Raw genomic sequence first — 25,106 nt, 5'->3', positions numbered from 1 at the left:
TTCGATATAATGTAGAGGCACAACTTTTATCCTACCTGGGCCATTACTTGAGTGACTCCACGGTATCTCGGTAATGAACAGCCTCGGGCTGTTGGGGGAGGTGCCTCGCCCCCAGGTGCTCGTGGGGGTGGATTTCTTGCCATATCCCAAGAAAAAGAATTTTCCGAGACTCACACGGGAGGATGAGGTATGGCAGAAAACTTTATTTCCAGCCCTGGCTGGTTTGGATCAGTGGATAGAGCGTCGGTCCTGGGTTTGATTCTGGTCAAAGACATGTACCTCAGTTGCAGGCTCAATCCCCGGCCCTGGTCAGGGCTCGTGTAGCAGGCAACCAATCGACGTGTCTCTCTCACATGGATGTTTCTCTGTCTCTCCCCCACCCTTCCACTCTCTCTGAAAACATCAATGGGAAAATGTCTTCGGGTGAGGATTAACCGAAAAGAAAGCAGCTTCATTTCTGTGGAATTAAACCCCTGAGTTTCCAAAGTCCCAGCCCCCTCTATCGCATTTAAAAGTGGAGCTGGACGCAGAGCCGGGCCTAGAGGTTCGTTCCCCGTCTGCACTCACCCAGCGTTGGCGGCTCAGTGTCCCCGCGGCCGCCATCAGCCTATCGCGTGGGGTCCGCAGGGCCACGTGGCTGTGGAGGGCGCACAGGCAGGAGCAACACTGTCCCTGAAACAAGGCTCAACGGCCTGGACTAACGGTTGAGTCAATGAAATCTGAACGTTCTATCGGCTTAACTTGAAACTGCTTTTCCCTTTTCTGCCCAAACTGTTCAGACAGGAAAGGCCCGTTTCTCACGGGAAAACCCAGTCTCCCTCAGCTCATCGGCGTGAGGTGGACAGAAGGGCTTCACACGGGCACCGACTCCTTGAAAACTCAGGGGTTCGAGGCCACAGAAACAAAGCTTCTCTAACATCGCACCCCCCCCCCCCCGCTGCTTTTTCTCGGGAAAGCCACCCCTCCCCCCCACCCCGAGAGCCACGGGCAGCGGGGCGAGGGCCTCTCCCTCCGGGAACGAGCCACTTGGTCTCCAGCCTCAAGTTCCTGTGGGCACTCCAAGCACGGTGATGAAAAGCAAATACGTGAAGGTGGATGTAAACAGGATGAGGGTTCTGGCGAGCTCTTTGGCAATCATGGTCTGATGCCTACTTACACAGTTCCCGGAGCCTCTGGGGTAACGACACCCCGAGAGTCTCACTTGTGAAATGAAGAGGCGCTCGCTGGCGTCTAGATCCTTTCCAAAGAGGACGGACATCACAGCACTCGCTCCTGGACACAGGCTTGCCTCTTCCGCCTCCTCGTTACCGAGAACCCACAGTATCTGGGGCTCTCCGTAGACGCCCGAGGCCACGCCGAAGCGTTTTTATGAAAAAGCACGTTTCTAGAAACCACAAAAGGCACCTGCTCGTCTGAGTCCACAGCAGCCAGCGCGGATGGCTCACGCACCTCCTTCCCGGGACGGAGGGGCTGAGGGCCGAGAGGCGCCGTGTGCGTGGTGAAAGCTACGGAGAAAGGAGGGGCGCTGCCACCTGTTTCCGTGTAAAGGCCCGAGAGGGAAGACACCCCTGGAGGGAGAAGAGCTAATGTGCCCGAGTGAGGCCCGGGACAGCCGGGAGCACGGGCGGGTGCGGAAACGGGGTCGGTGGAAAGGCGTCCTGCATGGTCCCGTCAGGACGGACACGCGTTTCCTTTACAGCGTGCGACACCAGTGCCCGCGCACGTGGTCGGAGCTGGTTCTGTCCGAAGGACCAGGTTTTCTTGGATTCCGGTTTGCTTCAGACAACAGACGGTGAAAGTGTCTTTGCTTTTAAGTAACCTACTTGGAAAGCAAGACGGGGTGCTGTACCAACAGCTTCTCCATGCTCCATGGGGTCGGTGGCTGTTTGCTCACGTGACACCCTGGGTTCCTGGGAGGTCTTGGCGTCCCCATGTTCAGCGGGTAACTGAGCCCTACTGTTTCATGTGAAGGATGATCCTGTTTGACCACGTGTTTCAGGAACCTTTGGGTATTTTTTTCAAACTTCCCAAATATCAAATTCTAAATAGTCTTTTTGACCTGAAACAAACTTTGAAAATTTATCAAAAGAATTGCTCTCTAAAGCAAACCAACCACCCAGAATGGCGCTCGTGTGCGCTCTCCCTACAAGAGGGAGGGTGTAGCCTGTTTGGTGCACGAAGTGACGGGAGGAGCCACCAGGTAGGAGGCTCTCGGTGCCAAGTCTGTGCACACAGCGTTCCAGAATTCTGTGCAATCCCTGGAAGTGGGCTCCGTCCCGGCACGGTGTCACCGTAATTCCAGTTATCCCCTAGCACGCTGCACTCAGAACTAAGCTCGTTTCCTTGTCAGCGCACCGCCTCGAGCGCTCAGTCCAGACAGCGTGCAGGCGGCTGAGGCGCCCAGACCGGCCTCCCCGGGGCAGGAATGCACTCCCTCAGAGGGAGCCCCGAAGCTTGTGCGCTGCTTGAGGAGGGCGGGATCCACAGGATGAACTGTGTGGGACTGCCTGACCCCACGGAGATGATACTTTCATAACTTTTTTGTTTGAAACACCGCTGATTTAAAAACGTATTTTGTTTTCCCATAATTAAGGAAACCTTTTTCTCGTAAGCTTCCTAGGACTTAGAACTTGGTGAACCCACACTTTTGTGGACAAAGATGAAGCACTTGTCCCCTCTCCCCACTGAGGGCTCCAGAGTTGGGAAATGTGGTGAGCGTGCCCTTTCCAGACAGCAGACCCAGGGCTGAGAGGGACGCGTGCTTGAGAACACGCGGAGCGCAGCCGTGACCGGGCAGCTTGAAGCATGAGGTAAGGCTGACGCCATGGAGCCGTAGCCCTGGTACCTGCCTGCAGTTCCCAGCTTTCCGGGTGAGTGAAGAAGGTGCGCTCCCAGCAGGTGCAGGAGCCTCAGCTCTCTGGGGCCCTGGGGAAAGAGGACTCGCCCTCATCTAGCGGGACGGCAGGCTAAGGCCTTGGCTGGGCTCTCCCGTCAAGGAGTCCCAGCAACGCAGGCCCAAGCGAGCCAGTCGCTGCTCTCGCTCTGATGTGAACAACCAGGCGAGTTTAGAAAGATGAGCCTTCCTTTATGAACAAATTAGTGTTACTAAAGTTATCTTCATCAAAAACAGGGGTGATTGTAAAGAGAAAATTTCTCTCAGCATAAGTTGTAAAACACACCTATAGATACCAGGTTCCAGCTCTTGACATTAGTTGTCTGTGAGGAATCTGTGGTTTACCCCACCTGCTGCTCTGCACACTTGGAATTAAGAGTCGAGAAACAGTGCAGAAAGGACACTCGGCCCACCCTGTGCCCAGAAGCTGGACTGAGCCTCCTGATGACAGAGAGAGGGACGCGCCCCAGGGCTGCGTGAGCAAACCTGAGGTTCCTCACTAACGGGGCACCCAGCCTGTTTCTTTGTCTTGCCCATTCCCCACAAATTGTTGGTTTCTTTGTCTTGGTTAATCTGTCTTGCTGTCAATTTAATTCTTAAACCATTCAGAAGTTAAAAGGGTAGGGGGAAATTTCCCTCCCCAACAGGGAGGTGGGTGATGGGTGAATGGATGGATGACTGGATGAGTGGATGGATGGCTGGAGAGGTGGATAGGTGGATGGGTGGGTGGGTAGATGGGTGAATGGATGGTGGATGGATGATGGAGGGTGGATGGATGATGGATGGTGGATGGGTGGGTGGACAGGCATATAGATGGATGGGTGGGTGGATGGATGAGGGGATGGATAGATGGATGAGGGGATGGATAGATGGATGAGGGGATGGATAGATGGATGAGGGGATGGGTAGGTGGATGGATGGATGAGGGGATGGATAGATGGATGAGGGGATGGATGGATGGATGGATGGATGAGGGGATGGGTAGATGGATGAGGGGATGGATGGATGGATGGATGAGGGGATGGATAGATGGATGAGGGGATGGATAGATGGATGAGGGGATGGGTAGGTGGATGGATGGATGAGGGGAATGATAGATGGATGAGGGGATGGATGGATGGATGAGGGGATGGGTAGGTGGATGGATGGATGAGGGGATGGATAGATGGATGAGGGGATGGATGGATGGATGAGGGGATGGGTAGGTGGATGGATGGATGAGGGGATGGATAGATGGATAGATGGATGTGGGGATGGATAGATGGATGAGGGGATGGGTGGGTGGATGGATGGATGAGGGGATGGATAGATGGATGAGGGGATGGATAGATGGATGAGGGGATGGATAGATGGATGAGGGGATGGATAGGTGGATGAGGGGATGGGTAGGTGGTTGGATGGATGGATAAATGGATGAATGGGTGGGTGGGTGGATGGATGGATGAGGGGATGGATAGATGGATGAGGGGATGGATGGATGGATGAGGGGATGGGTAGGTGGATGGATGGATGGATAAATGGATGAATGGGTGGGTGGGTGGATGGATGGATGAGGGGATGGATAGATGGATGAGGGGATGGATAGATGGATGTGGGGATGGATAGATGGATGAGGGGATGGGTAGGTGGATGAATGGATGAGGGGATGGACAGATGGATGAGGGGATGGGTAGGTGGATGGATGGATGAGGGGATGGATGGATGGATGAGGGGATGGGTAGGTGGATGGATGGATGGATAAATGGATGAATGGGTGGGTGGGTGGATGATGGATGGATGGGAGGGTGAACGGGTGCCTCTGCTGCTCACCAGGCTACACAAAGCGCAGCAGCTCCAAGGGCCAGCGGTGTCTTCTCACACACGGCCCGTGAGCAGGTTCCTGACTTCCCTTGGGATACGGACACGGGCTCTGCTCTCCCTCCCTGCCCCGCACATGGCCTCCCAGGCCCAGAGCATGTCTGTGCCCATGCCACCCTGGCTCACCTGCGGGCTGGCCCAGCTGGGCACGGAGCCTGTTCCCCAGCTCCAGCAGCTGCTCCTTCTCCCGCCGCAGGCGGAGGACCACCCGGGCCGCCTCCTTCAGTTTCCTCTGGAGCCGCTGCACAGACAGGGCCTGTGGGGGCTGCGATCCTGGGCCCTCGGTCCCTGCGGGTACCCCGGCTGCTGGGCCCTGTGAATGAGACCCACATAGCAGACAGCCCACAAGGTAAGCCCCCCAGTGGGGGCGGGGGGTGTGATGGCTGCGTCACCTGTCTCCACCCGACATCCCTGGGGACAGACGCATTCCAAAGAGAGGCCCTGGGGCACCTGTTCAGTGTGTCAGAGAGATGCCCTCCTGGTGAGGACAAAGAGGAGACAGCCGGCACTCACCCCCGCCTCCCAGGGTGCCCCAGGACCCTGAGGGCTGCGCCTGTGACGGGCCCCATGTGGGCGCCATGGCCACAGCCTGGGTGCCTGCTGCCCACCTGGCCCAGAAGGGCTGGAGGGCCCAGTGGTGGCTGCACAGCCCACCTCCTTCGCCGGCGCCCACCCTGCGCTTTGCCCTCAGCTGGACCAGTGGCCACCCCTCTCCTGCCCCGCCTAGCCCTCCCGGCTGCCCTGGCTCCAGGCTCAGACACGGCTCCACCTGCCCTCAGGCTCCTCTCAACAACAGTGCAGAGAGAAAGCAGAGGCCATGGTGGGGCAACACTCCAGGTCTGAGCCCCAAGTCCTAACCCCACTGATGCCCGTCTCCCCACCTGACCCACCACAGGTTCCTGCACAGACAGGTGCTCCCAGGGGGGCCTGCAAAGCAAGAGCGGGGGGGCTGCCTCTGTTTTGGGGGGCGGGAGGGACCGAGAGGCCGGTGGTGCCCAAGGCCCGAGGGAAACAGGTGGCCTACTTGGCTGGCTGCTTCTGACACCTATGAAAAGCCGCAGTGTGCCTGCCCGGCCACACGATCTGGCGTGGACACAAGGAACTGCTCCGCGTCCCGGGCAGAGGCCAGCACGCCCTGTCCTGGCTCCTTTTCCTGATGTGCCTTCCAGGCCTGGCAGGCACCGTGCCCTCGGTGCCCGGGAGCCGCAGTGACTGCCCACGGTGCCTGGCCTGTGCCCCAGACTACAGAGGCAGAGGCCCATGGCCCCAAGCCCCGGACCCTGGCCCGTCTCCCCAGTGTGCCTGCTCTGGTCTCTCAGGGACCAGGACACGCATGGGGTCCTGGAAGCTGGAGCGCAGCTTCACGCACAGGGGCCCCCAAAGGGCTGACCCAGCCCGATGGAGTGTCACAGCCTCCCAGCAGGGACTGGGCGGCCGGTCGGCGGTGGGAGCGTGGCCAGCAGCGTGACTCTTGTGTTACTTTAAGTGAGGAGAGAGCAGCCCTGTAACCGATTCCTAGACCTCAGAGCATTAGAGCCGTAAGAGAAGACACCCCCCAGGCGCCCTCAGCGCGAGCGAGGTGGCTGCCCGGCCTGCGGTCTGGACGGCCAGCGCTCTAGTCCCTGGGGCTGCGCAGAGAGGCGGTTGGGCAGCAGGGACCCCACAGCTTGGGTCGGCTTCTGGTAAGATACTTTATGTAGATGACTCTAAGGTTTCTCCCCACAATAGTGATCCCACGCTAACAATGGCCAGACCCCTCAGGAACTTGTGAACACGTGGCCCCACGCTGCCAGCCTCAGGCCCCGAAGGCAGCTGGGCAGCAGCTGAGCTGTTCCCACGATGCTCCAGTCCTGAGGGGAGCAGTGACAGCTCCCCGGAGGAGAACGTTGGAGGCCGAAATTGGGGCTGAGTGAGGCCCACCCGATGAGAGGACCTGGACCCACTGCAGATTCCACCTCCTGCAGGTCCCAGCCTGCAGCAGAGTCAGCGCTGGTTGGACAGCAGACACTGCCCCCCAGTGGACCCGTGCGTCCCTCCGGGTGCTGCCTGGTTTCCGGGTTTTCAGGACAGGGTGGAGCCAACAGCAGGCAGAGGGTGAGGGTGGGAGATGCTGTCTGTCAGCCAGGCCATCGTCTCTCTGACCCTCACAATCAGCCCACCAGCCGCTCCTGCTGTGGGCGGGGCCACCAGAGACTTGGGAGAGGTGACCTGGGCTCTCTGGGAGTCAGGTCGGCTGGGGCCGGAGGGCCTGGCTTAGAGAAGCTGCAGGCAGCAGCGTGAGGCGGTGGCCACGTGTGCTTCGTCTCCTGCCCCTGATGCAGGGGGAGCTGGGGACACTCGGCCCTTTATGCCCAGCTGCCGTTTTACTTCCTGAAAACGAGGACGTTCTCTTCACCAGTCATCAAAACCAGTTCCACGTGGAGCGGCCTCGGAGCGAATGCACTGTCCACACGCTCCGTTCCTCCTGCCCTGCACCCGGCCCCTCTGGACGGTGCGGCCGCCTGTCTGTGCTCTCGGCCGGTCCCGGGCACGGTGTCCTTGGTGCGGCCAGTCCGGAGCCCCCGACATGGTCTGTCCCAGCAATGGCGACGGGGCCCTCGGTGAGTGGTGTCCGCAGGTGAGGCTGCTCCGAAGGGCGCTTCCCTTTGTCACGAGGGGTGTGAGGTCAGACACTCCCGGCCAGCAGCCACCTTCCCGCATGTGCCCTGTGCGCGGGCAGCCAGCGGACGCCCTGCGCAGGGCCCGCTGCTCCTCTTCCTCCACCTCTGCCCGTCTCTCAGGGCATCTCTGTGCCCGTGCTGAAGGGCCTGCTCCTCTTCTCCATCTCTGTGCCCCTGAGGGACTGACGGCGCCCCAGCACCGCCTGCGGGTTGGTCAGCGGGCCCTGCAGGGTTCCTGCGCCGTCACGTCCCGCGCTGGAATGTGCCACTCACCCTGGCTCCTCGCAGCAGAGCGGGCGCAGGTCTGCAGGGCTCCTGGGGTCGGGCTCCATGTGCCCTGCTCTCCTCTCCCCCAGCCGCCCCGGGCATCCTCGCCCTCGGCCTTCTCCTCTCCATCTGCGCTGCCTCCCAGCCGCAGACACACAGCTGGGCAGCTGTGGTGGGAGCCTGGGTGGCCTGGTCTGGGCAGAGGGACTGGCCACTTAGGTTTTTTGTGCCTCTAATTTCTCATCCAGGAAGTGACCTCCCCAAGGTCACAAGATGCTCAGACTGAAAGGAGGAGATGTGGGCCGCGTGCGGACGAGGCCCACACCCTTGCCTGTAAGTTCTGCTTGTCTGCACCGTGTCTCCCCTTCGCTCCGAGGAGTGGAATCGGTGACGGGGGAACTCTAGGGCAAGCTGTGGGCGTGGGCGGCAGGGGACTAGCCTTAGGGCAGCAGGGTGCATCGCACCTGAGGGTACAGAGGTCAGGGCTCACCCCGCTCCACCGTCTCCCGCAGGCACCCCTCATGGGGTTGCTCTAGGGCCGTGGTCAGCAAACTGCGGCTTGCGAGCCACATGCGGCTCTTTGGCCCCTTGAGTGTGGCTCTTCCACAAAATACCACGGCCTGGGTGAGTCTATTTTGAAGAAGTGGCATTAGAAGAAGTTTAAGTTTAAAAAATTTGGCTCTCAGAAGACATTTCAATCGTTGTCCTGTTGATGTTTGGCTCTGTTGACTAATGAGTTTGCCGACCACTGGGCTAGGGGGAGAACTCCAGGGATAGGTCTCCTCTCCGCCTCCCCACCCCCAGTCCTCTCAGTCCCCACACTGTCCCCGCCACCCCGCCCCCTGCAGTTCCTGGCACCATGCAGTTTGGAGGGACTTCCATTCTGGAAGATGCTGGGAAAAGACAACGGGCATGCCTTCCATGCCTACAGTCTTCCTGCCCGAGCGCCTAGCGCCCGCTCCCAGGCATGGCTCACTCTGCTGATTACAGGTCACAGCAGGGTTAGGACCTTAGGGAAGGGCTGGCCTGGTGACACCCTGGGGGTCAGCACCCCTGCGGAGCGCTCTGTGGCTCGGAACCCTGGCTGGGACCCACAGAGCAGGACAGGCAGCCACAGGTGCAGATTGTGGGTGGGCGCTCACCTGTCTCCCGAGGGCGGTGCAGTCTGGAGCAGTGGGCGCTGCGGCGAGATGCTTCTCCAGCTCAGACACCTGCTTCTGCAGCTCCCGCACCTCCAGGTGCACCTGGTCCACCTCGTGAGGAAGCTCCTGCCAGACCGCGTCCCCCTGCAGGGGCTCCCGCAGCACCTGGGCGTTGGGAGGCAGTCAGGGAGGCCGCTGGGAGCCGCAGGCCCAGGGAGCGAGGGGGCGGGGCTGGGAGCGGACACGAGGGGCGGGGCAGGCGGAGGGGCGGGGCCGGGAGCAGCTGGTAGAGGGTAAAGAACCCGCACCAAGCGAGGCCCATTCTAGCTCAGGAGGGTCAAGTGCAGTGACCCTGTCATGGATTCCTATGCTCCTCGAATGGGTCACATATACGCTCACCAAGGGGAGCCCTGGATACACAGACACCGTTAATTAAAAAAATAAACAAAAACCACGCCGAGGTGGACACGTCCCAGGCTGAGCAAGTCATCTGTGGTTCCAGGACAAAGTGAGAGCCCGACTGGGACCGTGCACCGGGTGTAGCGTGCACGTGTGTGCGCGTGCATGTGCGTGTGTGCGTGCGCGCCTGAGACTCCACGTGGGTGGGCCTGGGAGGCATCGCAGATGTGACCCCCCCTCGCCCACATGTGCTCACAGAGCTGTGGTCCCACGAACAGGAAGTGAAATGTATTTTCAATCCGATTCCGGGGCCCCCACGCTGCCCACCCAGGAGCACCCCATCAGCAGGTCAGGCGGTACCTTTTCTCGGAGCTGGGCCACCAGGAAGCTCAGCAGACGTGACCGGTCTCCCAGCCGCCTGAGCGCCAGCCCCAGCCCCAGGGATGCACCATCAGCCGCCACGGCTCCTCCTGCAGAGAGAGGCTCCGTCAGAAAAGTCGTCCAGGGCGGGGCGCAGCTCTGTCTCCACAGAGGACGCCCACTGCCTCTCCTGTCCCCTCAACAGGATGAGGAGTGACTGGAGGGCCCGCGGGGAGAGACAGGGAAGAGTGAGGGCAACCTGCTGTGAGGGCTGTGGAGGGGCACGGGCTCCGCGGGCAAGGGGACAGCGGCTGGGAATGGGGGTGTGGGGACAGCGGCTGGGAAAGGGGGTGTGGGGACAGCGGCTGGGAATGGGGGTGTGGGGACAGCGGCTGGGAAAGGGGGTGTGGGGACAGCGGCTGGGAATGGGGGTGTGGGGACAGCGGCTGACCCGGGGGTGGGAATAGGGGCCTGAGCTTGGCGGCTGTACTGGGGTGACTTAGGGTTCCCCGTCTGTTTAGAAGAAAGACGGCGCTGCTGGGACTGGACTCTCACCCGCGGCGTCTGCTGCGGTGCCGACGCTGGGCCGGACGTCAGCGGGAGACGAGGGTGTCTTCGAAGGCTCCCGTGCGTCTCCCAGCTGCTCTTCCAGAGCTTTAAACTTGCCCTTCAGGTTTCGTACTTCTGCTTCAAGAGCCAGAACGTAACCTGACAGAACACCCGCCTGTAAACACGCGCTCGGGGACGGACACTCCCTACGCTGCCCGGCACCCCAGGGCGGGGCTCCCCCAGCTGGAGCGGCTGCCCCCTGCCCTGCCCTGTCCGCCCCTCAGTGTCGGCACCCATGTGCCTCCCTCCTCTCGTCCCCAGAGCGCAGTGAACAGGGAACAGCTGGCCAGGCTCTCAGGGAGGGCTCAGCAGCCGGGAGCCAACACCATCCAGGCAGCACCCACAGCCCCAGGGCGCCCCCTGAACTGGGCAGGGTGCTGAACTGGCCGCCCCAGCTGGGCACTGTCCCTGCTCCAGAGGTATTGCGCACCCCTCACTTTTCTCTTCCTCTTCACCAAGAAGTTTCTATCCTACGTGTATAACTGACGTAAGACCCTCCCCGGGAGGCCGTCTACCAAGGGACATGCACCTCTCAGAGCCCAGGGGACACGCCTGGTCTCCCTCGCTCACCGGGCGCAGCGTCTGTGGGGGTGCCTGAAGCTGCCGTGTCTCCTGCTGGCTGGGCAGCAGGGAGCACCTGCTCGCTCAGAGCCTCCATCTCGGCCCTCATCTGCGCAACCACATGGCGCAGGCTCGCGTTCTGCTCCTGCAGCCGCTGGATCTCACCAGACGGGAAACGTGCACTCGCCTCTTCCTCCTGGTGCCGAGGGAGCCCCTGCACGCCCAGGAAGAGGAGATGTTATGGGTGCCGGCCCAAGGCCTGGGCCCGCCCCCACCCCGCTCCCTGCGCCCTCATCTGTCCTCCATTGAACCCTGCAGCGACCTTCCTTCCTAAGCTAAAGGCGTGTGAAGCTCTCTTCCCTCTCAGTTTCACAAGCAAGACTGTTTTGGGGGGGCTCGTCCTTTTCAGTCAAAAAGCCACGAGTCCCCGGCCAGGTGCCTGTGACGGTAAAGACGCCGCAGTGGGAACGTGGAGAAAGGAACCCTGTGCACTGGGACAGGTGACGCCTGCGGGTCCTCAAACAGCTACACCAGCTGTTCTCTGCCCCACAGTGCGCTCCCAGGGCGGGCCCAGGAGAACGGAGGGTGAGCCCACACGGAAACGTGCCGTGTTCAAGGGCAGCATCCGTAACAGCCAGAACGTGGGCGCCCTCAAATGTCCCCCAGTGGATGCCTGAGCCGACAGAACAGGGCCCAGGGGATGCGGCTCAGCATGGACAGGGACGAACCAGAAAGGTCGTGCGAGGGACAGTCCAGGGCTTAAAGCACCATCACTACACACCTGCTCAGGGGCCCGAGGAGAAACAAGAGCAGGGAAGAGCCACTTAAGGCCCGGCCAGCGCGGCTCAGGGTCGATCCGGTCAGGGCACAGGCCAGGCTGCGCTCCCTCCCCAGCGGGGGGCGTGCAGGAGGCAGCCGGTCAGCGAGTCTCTCATCACTGATGTTTCTCTCCCTCTCCCTCTCCCTTCCTCTCTGAAATCAATAAAAATATATTAAAGGGAAACAAAGAACCACAGGGCCTCTGCAGAGATGAAAAATACGTCATCCGAAACAAAACTGACCGGGTAGGACAGGACTCAGCAGATCGGAGAAAAGACGGAGCGCGTCAAGAACGAACGCTCCGCCTCAGCACAGGCAGACAAAGGAGGCCCAGGTCAGTGCCCGGCAGCAGCAGGTTAGACACTTGGGGGCAGGGGCGGACGGGGGCGCTCACCGGCACCTCCTGCTCAGGGCCAAGCCCGTGGTCCCTCAGGGCCTGCAGGGCCTGGTCTCTCTCCAGGGTCAGGGCCCTCAGCACCACCTCCTGGTCTCGCAGCCTCTGCTCCGCCTCCTGGAGCTTGGCAGCAACCTGGGGAAAGGTGGACTCGTCACCTCGGGGGATCAGGAGAGCGGTGCCAGCTCCGTCCATGCCAGCGCCTAAGAGGCAGCCAGAGCGGCCCAAGGAGAAGCGCCACGGAGACACGTGGTGACCGGGCGTCCCTCAGCACTGGGCAGCGGCGGGACCCGGACGTCGCCGTCCCTCCCGGCCCACCACCCGGCGGCCCGACCTGCTGCTATGGACGTGGGAGAAACAGCGAATGACACATGGGGCAAGGCTGGTGGGCAGGGCAGGGACACTCTGATCACAGCTTCCGCTGTCAGGTCACACTGCTCCGTGAGGACGTGTTTCCAAACGAAAGGGCAGCTGGTGAGGGCCCAAAGCGCCTCGGAGACGCCGCACGGCCGGCGGGAGCCGGAGCGCACCTGTGCCCTGGCCGAGGCCAGCCCCTGCACCAGCCCCTCGGACTGGTGGTAGTGGTCCCGCTCGAGGCCCTCGCAGCGCCGCTGCCAGTCCAGGCCCAGCTGCACCTTGTCCCGCTCCAGGCTCTGCTCCCTCTCCACCGCCAGAGACAGCTCCCGCTGGTACCTACGGAGTCAGAACCGCGGAAGTGAGCATCGTCCCGGCCCCCCGAGGCCATAAATAAACAGATTTCACACCTGTCAGCAGCCGACAGAAACCTGCGAGGACAGAGGCGAGACCTCCGTGGATCCCCTGGGCCTGGGCAGTGTTCACACAGCCCAGGTGGGTCCCCATCAGACAGTCACACCCTAAAGCCACAAACAAATACGCACGGAATATGTTCTGTCCAGAACAGAATTAAGTCAGAAATTGGTAGTAACGCCCTAACCGGTTTGGCTCAGTGGATAGAGCGTCGGCCTGCGGACTGAAGGGTCCCAGGTTCGATTCCGGTCAAGGGCATGTACCTTGGTTGCAGGCACATCCCCAGTAGGGAGTGTGCAGGAGGCAGCTGATCGATGTTTCTCTCTCGTTGATGTTTCTGACTCTCTATCCCTCTCCCTTCCTCTCAGTAAAAAATCAATAAAATATATTTTTAAAAAAGAAAAAGAAATCAGTAGTAACAAAATGGTACCTGGAAATCCCAAAATAAAAGGGAATTAAGCAACACATTTCTAAGTAACCCATGGACCTGGGGGAGGGTCTAATACAGGTTGACAGAGATCTGGTTTGGGTGGTGAGCACACAGTGCTACATACAGTCTTATACCACAGAACCCACACGGGAACCTGTAAGTTCATGTGGGCCAATGTCACCACAACCAACTTAACTAAAGAAAAGTGACCCACGGACCAAAGAAACAGCAAAGGGAAGTCAGGAAATAAATTTACAGAATCCTATGAGAACCTGTGGGTACAGCGAAGCACACTCCCAGCATTAAACCTTGCATTACTTTGCAAAGGGGACGGCGCAGTGACAGTCCAGACTCCACCAGTGGAGCCACCAGAAGAGCGTCGGGTTCAAGCCGAAGGGACAGGCCGTACCCCGGGGGAGCGCAGGTATCGGGGAGACTGAAGACAGAAAGATGGAGAAAATCTCTCCATCTGTTTCCTGTTTCTTGTTTTTCTTCCCCAACAGGATGTGAACAGGGACTCAGCGCCATGACGAGGGGGCGCCATGACGAGGGGGCGCCATGACGAGGGGGCGCCATGACGAGGCGGCGCCATGACGAGGGGGCGCCATGACGCGGTCCGAGGGGACATCACCTGCCCACGTCCTGCTGGCACCGGGCCAGCTGAGCCCGGAGCTGCGCCGTGTCCTCCTGCAGCGACTGGACCTGCAGGTCCTTGGAGGTTGTCTCCTTCGACAGCTGAGCGAGCTGCGCATCCCAGCCGGCTCTCAGCGCAGACGCCTCTTCCCGGAGCCTGGGCAGGAAGGCAGCTGGGAGTGGGTGAGGTTCTTGTGCGAGGTCTCACACCCAGCACAGACACTCACACTCGCACACGCACACGCACACGCACTCACACACACACTCACTTGCACTTGCACACACTCGCACATGCACATGCACACACACTCGCACTTGCACGCACTCGCACGTGCACACACTCGCACATGCACACACTCGCACACGCACTCGCACTCACGCGTGAACTTGCATACGCACTCGCACACACGCGCAGGCCTCAGGGAGATGCTGCAGATCATGCCGCCTCCACACTTGCATCCACGCCAGGGAGACCTCCTCGCTGAGAGGAGCAGACGGACACCCCACCCCCCCGCACCCCAGGGACCAGCTGAGCCCCTGCGAGGAGCTGGGCCTGTGCCTGGCTCTCGGGCCGTCCTTGCGCCCGCGCCTGCCTCACACAGCACTCCACGTGGACATTCAGCACGCATTTTCAAACTGAATAGTAAAATGAGGGTCTACACTGACCTTAAGTTCCCCAGTAAAATCACCGAAAACTGGGTAAATTCCACAAGAAAGCCTTCAGAGGCGGGAAGGGGGGAAGCGCCGCAGACCTGGGAGGCCCCACGGCACCGGCCGGGCACACACTCCGTGAGCACGACTCGCCCACCCACCGTCCCACTGAGCGGATCAAGAGCAACCCACACGGGCGCCTCAGGAAGCCACTGAGCAGGCTGTGCCTCCTGGCCTAAAGGCGTCAACGCAGTGGTCCCTTTAAGCAGAAACAGCGTTTGGCAAAGACTCCCCAGGAGAAGAGAGACAGGCATTCTCCCCCAACACAGGGAAGCGCGGGCGCTGAGCACGGTGAACACTGGAAGTGCGTTATTTAATTATCTCCGTGAGCACAGCCAGGAGACCAGAGCTCAACTCCAGTGCCAATTACAAAGGTCTCCCGTGTGCATGGTTCTCCCTGGGCGCCCGGCGCTGTGCGACAGAGGTGGCTGGGAAGCCAGGAAGAAAGCCGGGCTTAGAAGAAACCAGCTCAGGGAGAAACGGGACCCACGGGTGCATCTGCCGTGGAAAACAGGCTGGTGGTTCCTCACGAGTAAATCGACTTCCCACCCAAACTCAGCCCACCCTCTTCTGGGCCCAGACTCGACAGAGCTGGGAGAAGAGACCCAAACAGACCCACCGCCGTGCTCACAGCAGAGCTCGCCAGCAGCCAGAGGGGGGACACCCACGTCCATCACAGATGCTGGGTAAACAAAGGGCGCCCTCCACAGGGAAACCTGAGCCAACCCAGGACACAGCATGACCCACAGGCAGCAGGCTCTCGAGAGCCAGGCTCCGACAGAGGGAGCAGGTGTGGGCCGAGTGCGTGGTGACAGGCTGTTTGGGGGAACAGGTTCTGAGGGTGGAGCGTGGTGACTGCTGTACAGCGGCGTGCGGGGCTCAATGCCAGATGCTCTCCATTTACCACACAAACAGATGCGCACCTTCACACGCGTACCAACTGCACAATCTCACAACCGGAACTGTTACAGCGTGACCCCACGCCCGTTCCCTGGGCCACAGCCCGCACTCACTTGTCCATGGCGGCGTCCTTCTCCTTCAGGGCGTCCGCCTGCCTCCACTCGGCCCTGCGCACCTGCAGCTCCAGGGCCTCGCACTGCGCCTGCAGCTCCAGCACCCGGGCCTCCAGCGCCCGCAGCTGCTCCGCGTGAGCGCCCTTCACCGACGCCAGCACCGCGTCCCTTTCCCTTGCCACACGGTCGAGCTCCTCGTGCCTGTTAGACGGAGAGCAGTATGTCCTGAGAGGAAGCCCGTGGTGTCCCTGCTCTGATAGCGGGGCTCACAGGGGCCAGTGCTTTCCTGTCGCACTCGGCGCTGTACTCCCCGCCCCCCCCCCCCCCCCCCCCCCCCCGTGTTCTGAGGACACCGCTCCAGGCATACAGACAGCTATGGGGGAGGAGCCCGCACAGCCGGCCTGGCTCACAGCACTGTGTGTGCGAGTGTCTTCCCGGGAAGCGGAGCACTGGGGTGGGCCCCTCGGGGTGCAGAAGCGCAGGCTCCGTTTCGTCTCAGCCTCCCAGACCCACGGGTTCCACGGGCCCCTCTGAGCAGGAGAGCACCGGGCCTGCGTCACAGTCTTTGTGAAGCCTCGTCTCTAACTTCCGAAAACTGTGAGTGATGACGCTGCCCACTGCGTGCAGACCCGTACCCGGCACTGCCTGTTCTCTGGCACACGGTCTAACATACTTGGCACGTAACTTGGAAGGAGGTCAGCACGTGAGATGCTGCCAGAGCCAGCAGCTCCCACCTGGAGGGTGTGGGATGCGCAGGCAGCCCCCCGCAGCCCCTGGGAGCCCATGGGCGTGTCATTTGGTAGAAGAGGCCCCCGAGGAGAGGACACACTTAGCAATTCCTGAACTTTATGGTCTTCCCATTGTTTTGTGAACATAACACCTTCATTTAGGAACTGAGCCTGTGACCGCAGCGAAGTCTGTTTTGGTTTCGTGCACATGCCCGCTGCCCGCAGGAGGCGCCATTCTACCGGATAACACTGCCTGGGGAGGAGCAGGGACAGGAGCCCAGGAGAGAAAGGGCAGTGAAGCTTCCACAGCCAAAGTGTGGGCTCCGCACTTTAAATACATGTTTACTGAGTTCAGACAGGGAGAGAGAAACGTCAGTGACGAGAGAGAATCATGGAGCGGCTGCCTCCTGCACACCTCCTACTGGGGATGGAGCCCACAACCTGGGCCCGGGCCCTGACCGTGACCTCTGTGACCTCCTGGTTTCTGGGTCGAGGCTTAACCACTGAGCAACACCGGCCAGGCTGCACTTTTAATTTAATGGAAGTGGGTGTGACATGCTATGGCATCTAGGTGCATGTTCAAGAGCATTTTAGCTCTCGATGACAGTATTGTAAGGTGCTGGAAATGATATTCATTCTCAACTATTTCAATTCATAATTTAAGAGGTTCGGGATGCAAACTTGAAAACACAGCAAGGGGAACGGGGTTTCTCCACCTCCCCTGGCCGCGCCGGGCACTCACGGGCGTCCACGCCATCGACACGGGGCCAGAAACACTCACTTCCTCCGGAAGGTCTCCTGCTCCGTGTTCCGGGTGAGCTGCACCGACTGGAGCTTGTCCTCCAAGTCTTTGATCCTGAGAAGAACCAAGTGTGAGTGGAAAGCCGCCGCCGTCGGCCAGGACCCCCGGACCCCGAAGAGACCCGCACCGGGCGTCCTTCACGGCGGCGAGGTCCCGGAGCTCCCAGGCAGCACGCTGCAGCCGCTCCTCCAGCTCCGCCTTGGCCGCCTGCGCGCCCTGCAGGGACTCGGCAGCCTGGGCCCCGGCCTCTCTCAGCGCCGCCAGCTCCTTGGTCAGAAGCTTCACCTTGAGACAGGAAGAGGCTCAGGACGAGGCTGTGAGCGCCACCCATCGGGATCGGGAGAGAATGGCTGCAGCTCCCCGGGGGGACCACAGCCCTCGGAGAGCACCGCACCCTACGGGGCCACGCGACCCAGCGGCCAGTGTGCCCCTTGGTTTCCTCACACGTGGTGTGAAGACTATTTAGATCTGGACTCACACATGCAGGTGGAGGTTGAGAGAACGTGGCCGAAATCCCGGCCGCACACTCCATTTTTAAGTAACCTCTCTGCCTCAGTTTCCTCGACTAACATCTGGGGACGGAACGGCTGCTGCCCTGAACAGCGCTGGGCGTGAGCTCTGCTGCCCTGGGGACAGCAGTGCTGGGATCCGGAACCTACTCGCACAGCAGGTGGGGCCAGGGCCTGCACCTGGGACTCCCACAGCACCCCCCTGCGGCCTCCTTACAGGAGTGTCCTCCTGCTGTGGAGCACAGGGCGACCCCCACAAGTCTCCTCTCCCCTGGCACTCGCAAGTCCCCACAGTGGCCGGGTGAGGGTCACTGTGGGCAGCCCAGCCTTGTGGTCGGGATGCCTGCTGGCCCTGGGGCAGGCGGGGCCCACGGGCACTGGTATCTGTGCCAGGAACTGAGACTAGGGATGGGCTCCAGCCACGGAGAACTACCAGCGTCCTGGGGCCTCCTGATGGCGAGGGCTGCCCATGGACTGCAGGCCTGGGGGAGGCTGGTGGGGGGGCAGGGACCTTGCTGACCACTAGGGCAGGGCTTCCATCCTACTAGCCCCAGCCAGGCCGCTGGGCCGGGCCAGGCGTTGCCCCCTTTCACCTCCCTGCACAGCTCCCTCCCCTCAGGCTGGTCCTTGCCTCGGTGCTAAAGGCCCTGGCCGTGTGGGGCTCCGAGCAAAGGAAGAGGCCCTCGTGTGGCCCGACTCTGTTCAGAGGTCGCCTCACCACTGGAGGCCCTGGCAGACGCGGCCGTTACCTTGAGCTCGTGGGTTAGGACTGTGCTGCTCATGCTGTCGGCGTGCAGCCGGAACCCGTGCTCCCGCTTCTGCACTTCAGATTCGAACTCCAGCAACAGCTCCTGGGGGTGGGGGTGGGGGAGGGTGAGCGGGAGGGACAGCCGGACCCAGGGTGCACACGGAGCCTCAGGCATCTCGGAGGGCATGGCCTGGCGGCAGGCCGTCCTGCAGCTGCAATCCCTCGCTTTCTGCCCCGCACACACTGAGCTGGGAGGCCCAGGGCGAAGTGTAAAGACTGAGGACCAGACACAAGCCCTGCCCGGACTACCACTCCGAACGGCTTTGCCGTGGGTTCTGTCGGGTCTCTATAAGCCATGCTCACGCCCACCACCAGTGTCACTCCTCCTGACCTGCTGGTTTCTTACTACAACAAACAGGCAACCGGTTGGGCAACCCTACCCCACGCCTCCCGTTACGCCGGGCCCTTCCCAACTTCGCCCATGGCTCGTTCTAAAGGCAGATGCCGTAGACCATGACGGCGATAACCCTGCCCCTGCCCACCCAGCAGTGCACATCCCGCGCTCCCGCCACGTCCAGCACCATTTCTCCTGGCATTTGAAGCAGCCTCATCCCACCCTCCTCTGTGCTTCTCTGTCTGTCTGTCCTGTTCCCTCCGTTTCCTTAGTGGCGCCCCTTCCCAGGATGCACCCCACAGTGCGACCTTCCTCCCCTGCACAGCCTCCCGGCTCCCACCGGCTGCAGCCACTGCATAGCTGCCCCCGGCCTGTCCCTGCAGCCCTTGCAGCCGCCTCTCTTGGGTCCCTCCTGCTGGGAAGAGCCTCCTGCCCCCAGGATGCCCCCCAATGTGACAGCTGGGGCCCACCCGTCAGGTCCTTCCTGCAGGTACGGGAGCCGCGAGCCCAGCACTTCGGCCTCTGTCCCACGTCTTTCAGGCTCACTGGCTCCCGCCTCCCGTGAGTGTCCAGCTGGCTGAGTGACTGGGGACGCAGGGAGCCCGCGGCTGGGCCCCACACCTGCCCGTCATGAATGCCCGGCTGTCGCTCTCCGGGTGGATGGGGCCTCAGGCACTGTGCAGGTGGGACTGAAAAGCCGACCCTTTACTGTTTGTACCCTCTGAGGAGCAAAACGAAGTACCCGGGTCACATGAGTAACCCTTCCTGGAACCGGAATGTGAACATCGTTGCATTCACTCGTCCTTAGGTGCTACAGGACCAAGCACTGCCTTCTGCACAGAGCTCTGCAGGCTGTGGCCACCAGGGGGCATGCGGAGCCCGGCCTGTGACCTAGGGAAGTCAGCCCAGGACCAGAACCCCGGTGGGGAATGCTGCTGCGGCCACGGCCACCCTGTCCCCACCTCCCTCTGACATGCAGCCCCTGGGGACCTCTCCTGCTCGCCCCCTGCCAGTGCCCTGCAGCCCAAGTGCCCCACCTGACCTGGCCTCACCCCGAGGCTCAGCCCCCACGGCTACTCTGTCTACACCCACCCACCCTCCGGGGAAGCCCAGGTCCCAGCTCTGCACACTGGGACCCCCACCCTGACTGCAACCCTTCAGCTGGGATCCCACAGAGGACAGACAGTTACCGGTGGTCGTCCTCCTGACCTGGGACACCGGGGCGGGCAGTCCACGCAGGGCCAGGTGCGCCTCCTACCTGCCTCTGCAGAGCCAGCTCGCCGTCCAGTTCCTGGAGCTTCCTCTCCAGCTGCCACTTGAGCTTCTCGTACTGTTCCCGCTGGCGGTCGACCTCAGCATTCTTGTCGCTGGGCAACGACAACAGCATCAAGAGGAGCCCCACTGAACAGTGCTCAGAGGACAACGGCCCGGGAGCCGTGTGAGTGTGAGTTGGTACTTTGCTTTGGCAGGGGCGGCTTCAGCAGGACCGAGAGCAACACGTACACCCACCCCAGAGCCTGCACACCACGGGCCTGCGCTGCCTGGGCCTGTGCTTTGACCGGAACCGAAGAGTGACGTCTCGGTGCTCGGGCTGACGCCTCACACTGAGCACGCTGGCCCGGGCCACAGGGTCCTGTTTACCAGGAGCGGGATGGCCTGATGTCAGCGTCTGCACTACGGTGAGCAGGGATGGAGACGCTGCCCGCTCCGGGAGAGGCTGGACCCGGTGAGGTAGGGAGGGGTGGCCAGCGCTGTGCCTGTCGGGGGAATGGGCCCAGCACCCACAGCACAGGCCCGGCAGCCACTGACAGGCCGGCGTGTGAGGGAGGCGCAGGTGTCCCACCTGTGGACCCGCTCCAGAGCCAGGCGGTGCTCCTGCAGCTTCAGCTGGTGCTGCTGTTGCAGGTCCTCCCGCCGCCGGGCCTCCCTGGCCAGCGCCTGCCGCAGCTTGGCCGCCTCGATCTTGAGCTCACTCGCCTCGGCCTGCCTGGCCTCCTGCAGCCTCTGCGCCTGGGCGAAGGCGGCGTCGTAGCGCTCCAGCTCCCGGTCCCGCTCCTCCAGCAGCTGCAGGTTGTAGACGAAGTCCTCCTGCAGGCGCCGCAGCCTCCCCTCGGCCTCCTCCAGCCGGCGCTGCGCATCCTGCAGAGCCGCCTCCTGCAGCTGGGCGCGGTGGGCCTGCAGCGCGCGCCACTCCTCCTCCTTGCGAGCCAGCAGCTCGCTCAGGGCCTGCTCCGAGGGCGGCGGCAGCATGGCGGCAGCTGCAGTGAGAGAGGTGGGGAGCGGGCTCCTGAGGGAGGCACTGTCCTTCCAAAGAGCCACCACAGAGCCCATGGGCAGCTCTGGGCCGGCTCCCCGCTGACGGTCGCACTGTGAATTCCGGAGCCCCACGCGGCGGCTCCCCCAGGGCCTACCAGGTCAGGAGCACACCATGCCCCAACCACGAGTGTCCTAAGTGGCACACATGTGACACATATCAACACGGCACATGCATCACAAGTGACATGCATGTGACACACCTTTCAAAGGGGGCACACACATGACACATCATGAGCAACACACGTCACCAGTGCCACACATGCCAGAAGCAACACACATGGGACACATGTCACGGATGACACAAACATTAGGAATGACGTCAGAAGTGATGTACATATCCAAAGTGGCACACATGCCCAAAGTGGCACACCTGGTGTGTATCAAGGTGACACATGCAGGGAGTGACACATGTTCAAAATAGCATGAGTGCCTGGAGTGACATGTGACACATGCCACAAACAAGGCACACATGCCAGAACGGACAAACACTGGGCATTTGTCAAAAGTGACACACGTGACAGGCGTGGCAGGCATTGCCACAGGTACAAAGCAACACACATACGTGACACGCGTCCTAGGCAACATGCATGCAACTCATGTCACAGGTGACCCGCATCACATGGACTGTGGTCCTGCCCTGGTGGCAGAGCCTGGGATCCCTGGGAACCCAGTGGGCAGGCCGGGTCCCGCCAGGCGGCCACAGAGCTCAGGGAAAGCCCAGACGTGGGATAAGCAGGTGGCACAGAGGCCCCGGGGTGAGTGCCAGTGATGACACCGCGAATGGCCAGGAGCCCAGGTGGCCGTGGTGCCCGTGAGGTCTGGGTCTGGCAGGCCTGCCCACGGAAGCCGGCGCGCACACAGGCCACCACCGCCTGTCACACTCACAGGGACAGAGCGGGACTTCGGCAACACGACACTGAGGGCACGCCTGCTGCGTGGCCTTGAACAAGTGCCGAGAGCACAGCGCGGCCTGCAGGCCCCCGGCTCCCCGAGGACCCCTCCCGCCCTGCCCTGCGCCGTCCGCCATCGGGCACACGGCCACCCTCCGGAGCTGCCCTTCTAGTGTAGAAATCCAATCGCGTGATCTGAGCCCCGGGCTCCTGGCCATTTTGAAGATAAAATTCAACGTGTTTGGCACAGAATACCAAGACCCCAGGACGGAGCCGGGCCCATGTAGCCACCATGGCTCCCTCTGCATTTCCAGCTGCTTCCGAAAAACCAGCTTCGACGGTGTACACCAGGCCCACTGCCCTAGCTGTGTGCAGCGCCCCTCCCGCCTCCGTCAGCCTGCCTGCTTCTATGCAAATCCCACCGGAGGCCAGGCTCATCGGCTTTCAACGCCACAGACTGAGTCAGCCAGCAGCTTCCCCAGCGAGCACCGCCTTTCCAGGAGGAAGCACACATTTCCTGGGAAAACCGTGCCGTGGCTTCTAGGACACCTGCTGCCCAGCAGGGGAGGGACCAGGGCCCCTCCAGGTCCCCTCAGCACTTCCGGGTTCTCACCTGTAAAATGCTGAGCTTTCCCACCCTTTTTATGTTGTAAGTTTACCTGTCGGGTATAGAAAGCTCTCGGAAATGCCCAGATCTGAGGAAGGTGGGGGCCCTGGTTTCCCATTTTGACTACATATTCTGAAGATTAAAAAAACCCCGCATGCAAGTGTTACAGCCTAGTTAGCAGGTTTTCTTTCCACAGAAGTGTGGATGGGTAATTCTGAAACCACTTCTTATGTGGCCTGGGACTGACCTAGTAAATGAGTCAACCTCGGACAATGGAGCCGGTTTAGAGAGGGGTCACGGAGTGAGCGGGGTGGCCAGGGATTAGAACTGCAGGTATTAGTAGGAACGGAGCTCCCAGGCCTCCCAGGCACGTGGGTACAGAAACCGACACGGTGTGTGTGGTGCACCCAAGCACCTTTCTGAACTCTGCCCACGGAGAAAGCCAAAAAGCAGTGACGTCAGCGGCAATGATGTGCCACAGCCAGACCTTGATTTCTAACCACGTTCTCAGCACAAGGAACCAGCACTGAGAGGAGAGATGGCTCCTCTCGGCACGGAAAACAAAGGTGAGCCGAACCACCTGTGTGCCAGGAAGGAAGGAAGTGCTCAGAAGGCTGGGCACGTGCTAACGGGCACCGAAGGAGAGCGATGGGCTCTGACCTGTGGGGAGGACACTAGAATGTCTAAGCAACATCACAGGTGCGATACATGTGCAACCGTGAAGGGAGGTCTCTCTTACAGTAGAAACCCAGCTAGCAACTGTAGAAGGAATAACGGGAAACCATCCCCATCTGGCAAAGACAAGGTAATTGTTTCAGAAAGCACCTGGTGGACGCTAACGTTAGTGGCCGGCAGCCTGGTTACAGACGAGCTCCTTCGTCCCGAGGCCTCTCCCGCAGACACGCCTTACAAAGGGGAAGGTGAGCCGGCGGAGACCCCGGGGGACACCCCACGCAGGGTGCCTGTGAGTAACGGGGGAAGTGGCACCAGGTGCCTGCTGCTGAGAGACACCGACAACAGTTTCACTGTTGAGGTTTTCTTACCAAAACGCATAACTTGGCGTGATTATTAATCATGAGGACACGTCAGAGAGGCCCACACTGACGTGCATTCTGCAGCCACTGACTCCTAAAAGCCACAGCGAGACTGCGAATCGCTCCAGGTTAAAGCAGAAGAGGAAAGCGAGGATGGTCGTGGGTGGGACCAGCGGAATAAGGTCACCTGCAGGGTCACCGAACGAATCCTGTGCCCTGGACTGGGGTTTGTGTGCGTGTTCATTTCTTATTCTGCCAAACCGACTGCTCATTAACAGAGAGGCTGCGGGATCGTGGCAGAGGGAACGGGTACATTCTGCGCTGTTTCAAAACGTGAGTAAATCTGCAGGTGCCGCAGGGGCGGGAGGTCAATCGTGTGCAAACCAGGCGAGGGCGAGCGTCTGCGAGGACAGACCAGCAGGGCACAGCGCAGCTCAGCGGCCAGTGGGGGTTCCTGCCAGTCCCGGCCGGGCTCTGGGTACACAGACTACACAGGACTTCAAAGTCCCAAGGTTTTTCCAGGAAATCAACAAGAGGACACTAGAGAAGGCCCGGCCCTTCCCTTCGCCCTCCCCCACTCCCAACCCCACCCCTTCCACTTGGGGCCCTTCACCCGTACCTCACCCCAAACAGGCCACTAGCAATTTCCAACATGAGAACAAGGGGGCGGGGGCCACGTGATTGGCCGGAAGTGTGCACGTGAACAAGGGTGTGGGGCCATGTTAACAGGTGGGTGTGGACACATGAACAATGAGGAGGGTCACGTGAAGACTGAGGCCAAGATGGAAGGGGTGCAGCCAGGAGCCCCCTGAAGCTGAAGAGGCAGGAAGGACGCCCCTGGACACCCCCCTCAGGGAGCACAGCCCCCGACACCCTGGTTTCAGATCCTGGCCCCGGAACGGGGAGCCCCTGTTCCTGTTGGGTAGGCCAGTCTGCAGTCATCGGAGCAGCAGCCCCAGGACACGGACCTCCGTGCCCCTCCTTCTGGGGCTGTGAGCGGGTTCTGGGAGCAGCTGAGCCCTGTGCCCCGGCAGGGGGACCCCTAGACCTCTCCCTGCGGGGCTCACAGGGAGCTCCATCCCTGTGTCTGTGCCTCCCGCTCCCCCGGTTGTGGCCGTGCAGTGGGCGCAGCCGGCAGGCTGCTGGGTGGGAAGCGCAGGCCGCGTGGCTCAGGGACTCCCCGTCGCCTCGCTGAGCCCCCACTGCAGGATGGGGCAGGGCCCTCCCCGCCCCGAATGAGTCCAGCCTGGGCCTCCGCTTCCTGTAGCCCCTGGGGAGACAAGCCGACAGCTGAGTGTGGGGCCCCTTTTCTAGTCGCCAAAACTGAAGCTCAGAGGGGGAGCCCAGGACCTCCCCCCGCCCCCCTCCCCCTCCACTCAGCTGCCACCTGGTTGCCATGGCGTCGGAGGAGGAGGAGATTTCTGAGAAGCAATCCCAAAACACACACCAGCGGCCCCTCCTTCCTCACTCCCTCTCTCCAGGTCAAAGCCGCCCTTTGGGCAGGTGGGCGGGGCCTCTTCCTGGCCAGGCAGCCAGGAGCAAAGGAGGCAGAGGGTCCGGTG

The 25,106-nt window shown here is 61.3% G+C and overlaps 1 protein-coding gene across 4 annotated transcripts in view; it reads right to left on the bottom strand.

Moving 5' to 3' along the window:
- The window catches only part of CCDC57 (coiled-coil domain containing 57), a 43,478-nt gene that overhangs the window by 16,944 nt on the left and 1,428 nt on the right, over window positions 1-25,106 (bottom strand). For 2 of the 4 annotated variants that reach the window (XR_013815041.1, XM_079797548.1), the window contains exons 1-14: window positions 20,541-22,048; window positions 19,956-20,064; window positions 18,305-18,406; window positions 17,174-17,331; window positions 17,026-17,100; window positions 15,517-15,717; window positions 13,791-13,949; window positions 12,492-12,654; window positions 11,962-12,096; window positions 10,758-10,962; window positions 10,134-10,286; window positions 9,579-9,688; window positions 8,820-8,984; window positions 4,877-5,063 (exon numbers count right to left, since the gene is read on the bottom strand). Coding sequence is in view for 3 of the 4 variants with exons in the window: in XM_079797548.1 (XP_079653674.1) it covers window positions 4,877-5,063; window positions 8,820-8,984; window positions 9,579-9,688; window positions 10,134-10,286; window positions 10,758-10,962; window positions 11,962-12,096; window positions 12,492-12,654; window positions 13,791-13,949; window positions 15,517-15,717; window positions 17,026-17,100; window positions 17,174-17,331; window positions 18,305-18,406; window positions 19,956-20,064; window positions 20,541-21,028 (2,410 nt within the window). In the remaining variant the exon portion in view is untranslated. Of the gene's footprint in view, window positions 1-4,876; window positions 5,064-8,819; window positions 8,985-9,578; window positions 9,689-10,133; window positions 10,287-10,757; window positions 10,963-11,961; window positions 12,097-12,491; window positions 12,655-13,790; window positions 13,950-15,516; window positions 15,718-17,025; window positions 17,101-17,173; window positions 17,332-18,304; window positions 18,407-19,955; window positions 20,065-20,540; window positions 22,049-25,106 lie in introns of those variants that run through there. The other 2 variants (XM_079797550.1, XM_079797549.1) reach the window with 1 other exon arrangement.

The sequence above is a fragment of the Cnephaeus nilssonii genome (assembly GCF_951640355.1).
Source record: "Cnephaeus nilssonii genome assembly, chromosome: 19".
Lineage (NCBI taxonomy): Eukaryota > Metazoa > Chordata > Mammalia > Chiroptera > Vespertilionidae > Cnephaeus > Cnephaeus nilssonii.
This window is presented reverse-complemented; position numbering and strand designations above follow the sequence as displayed.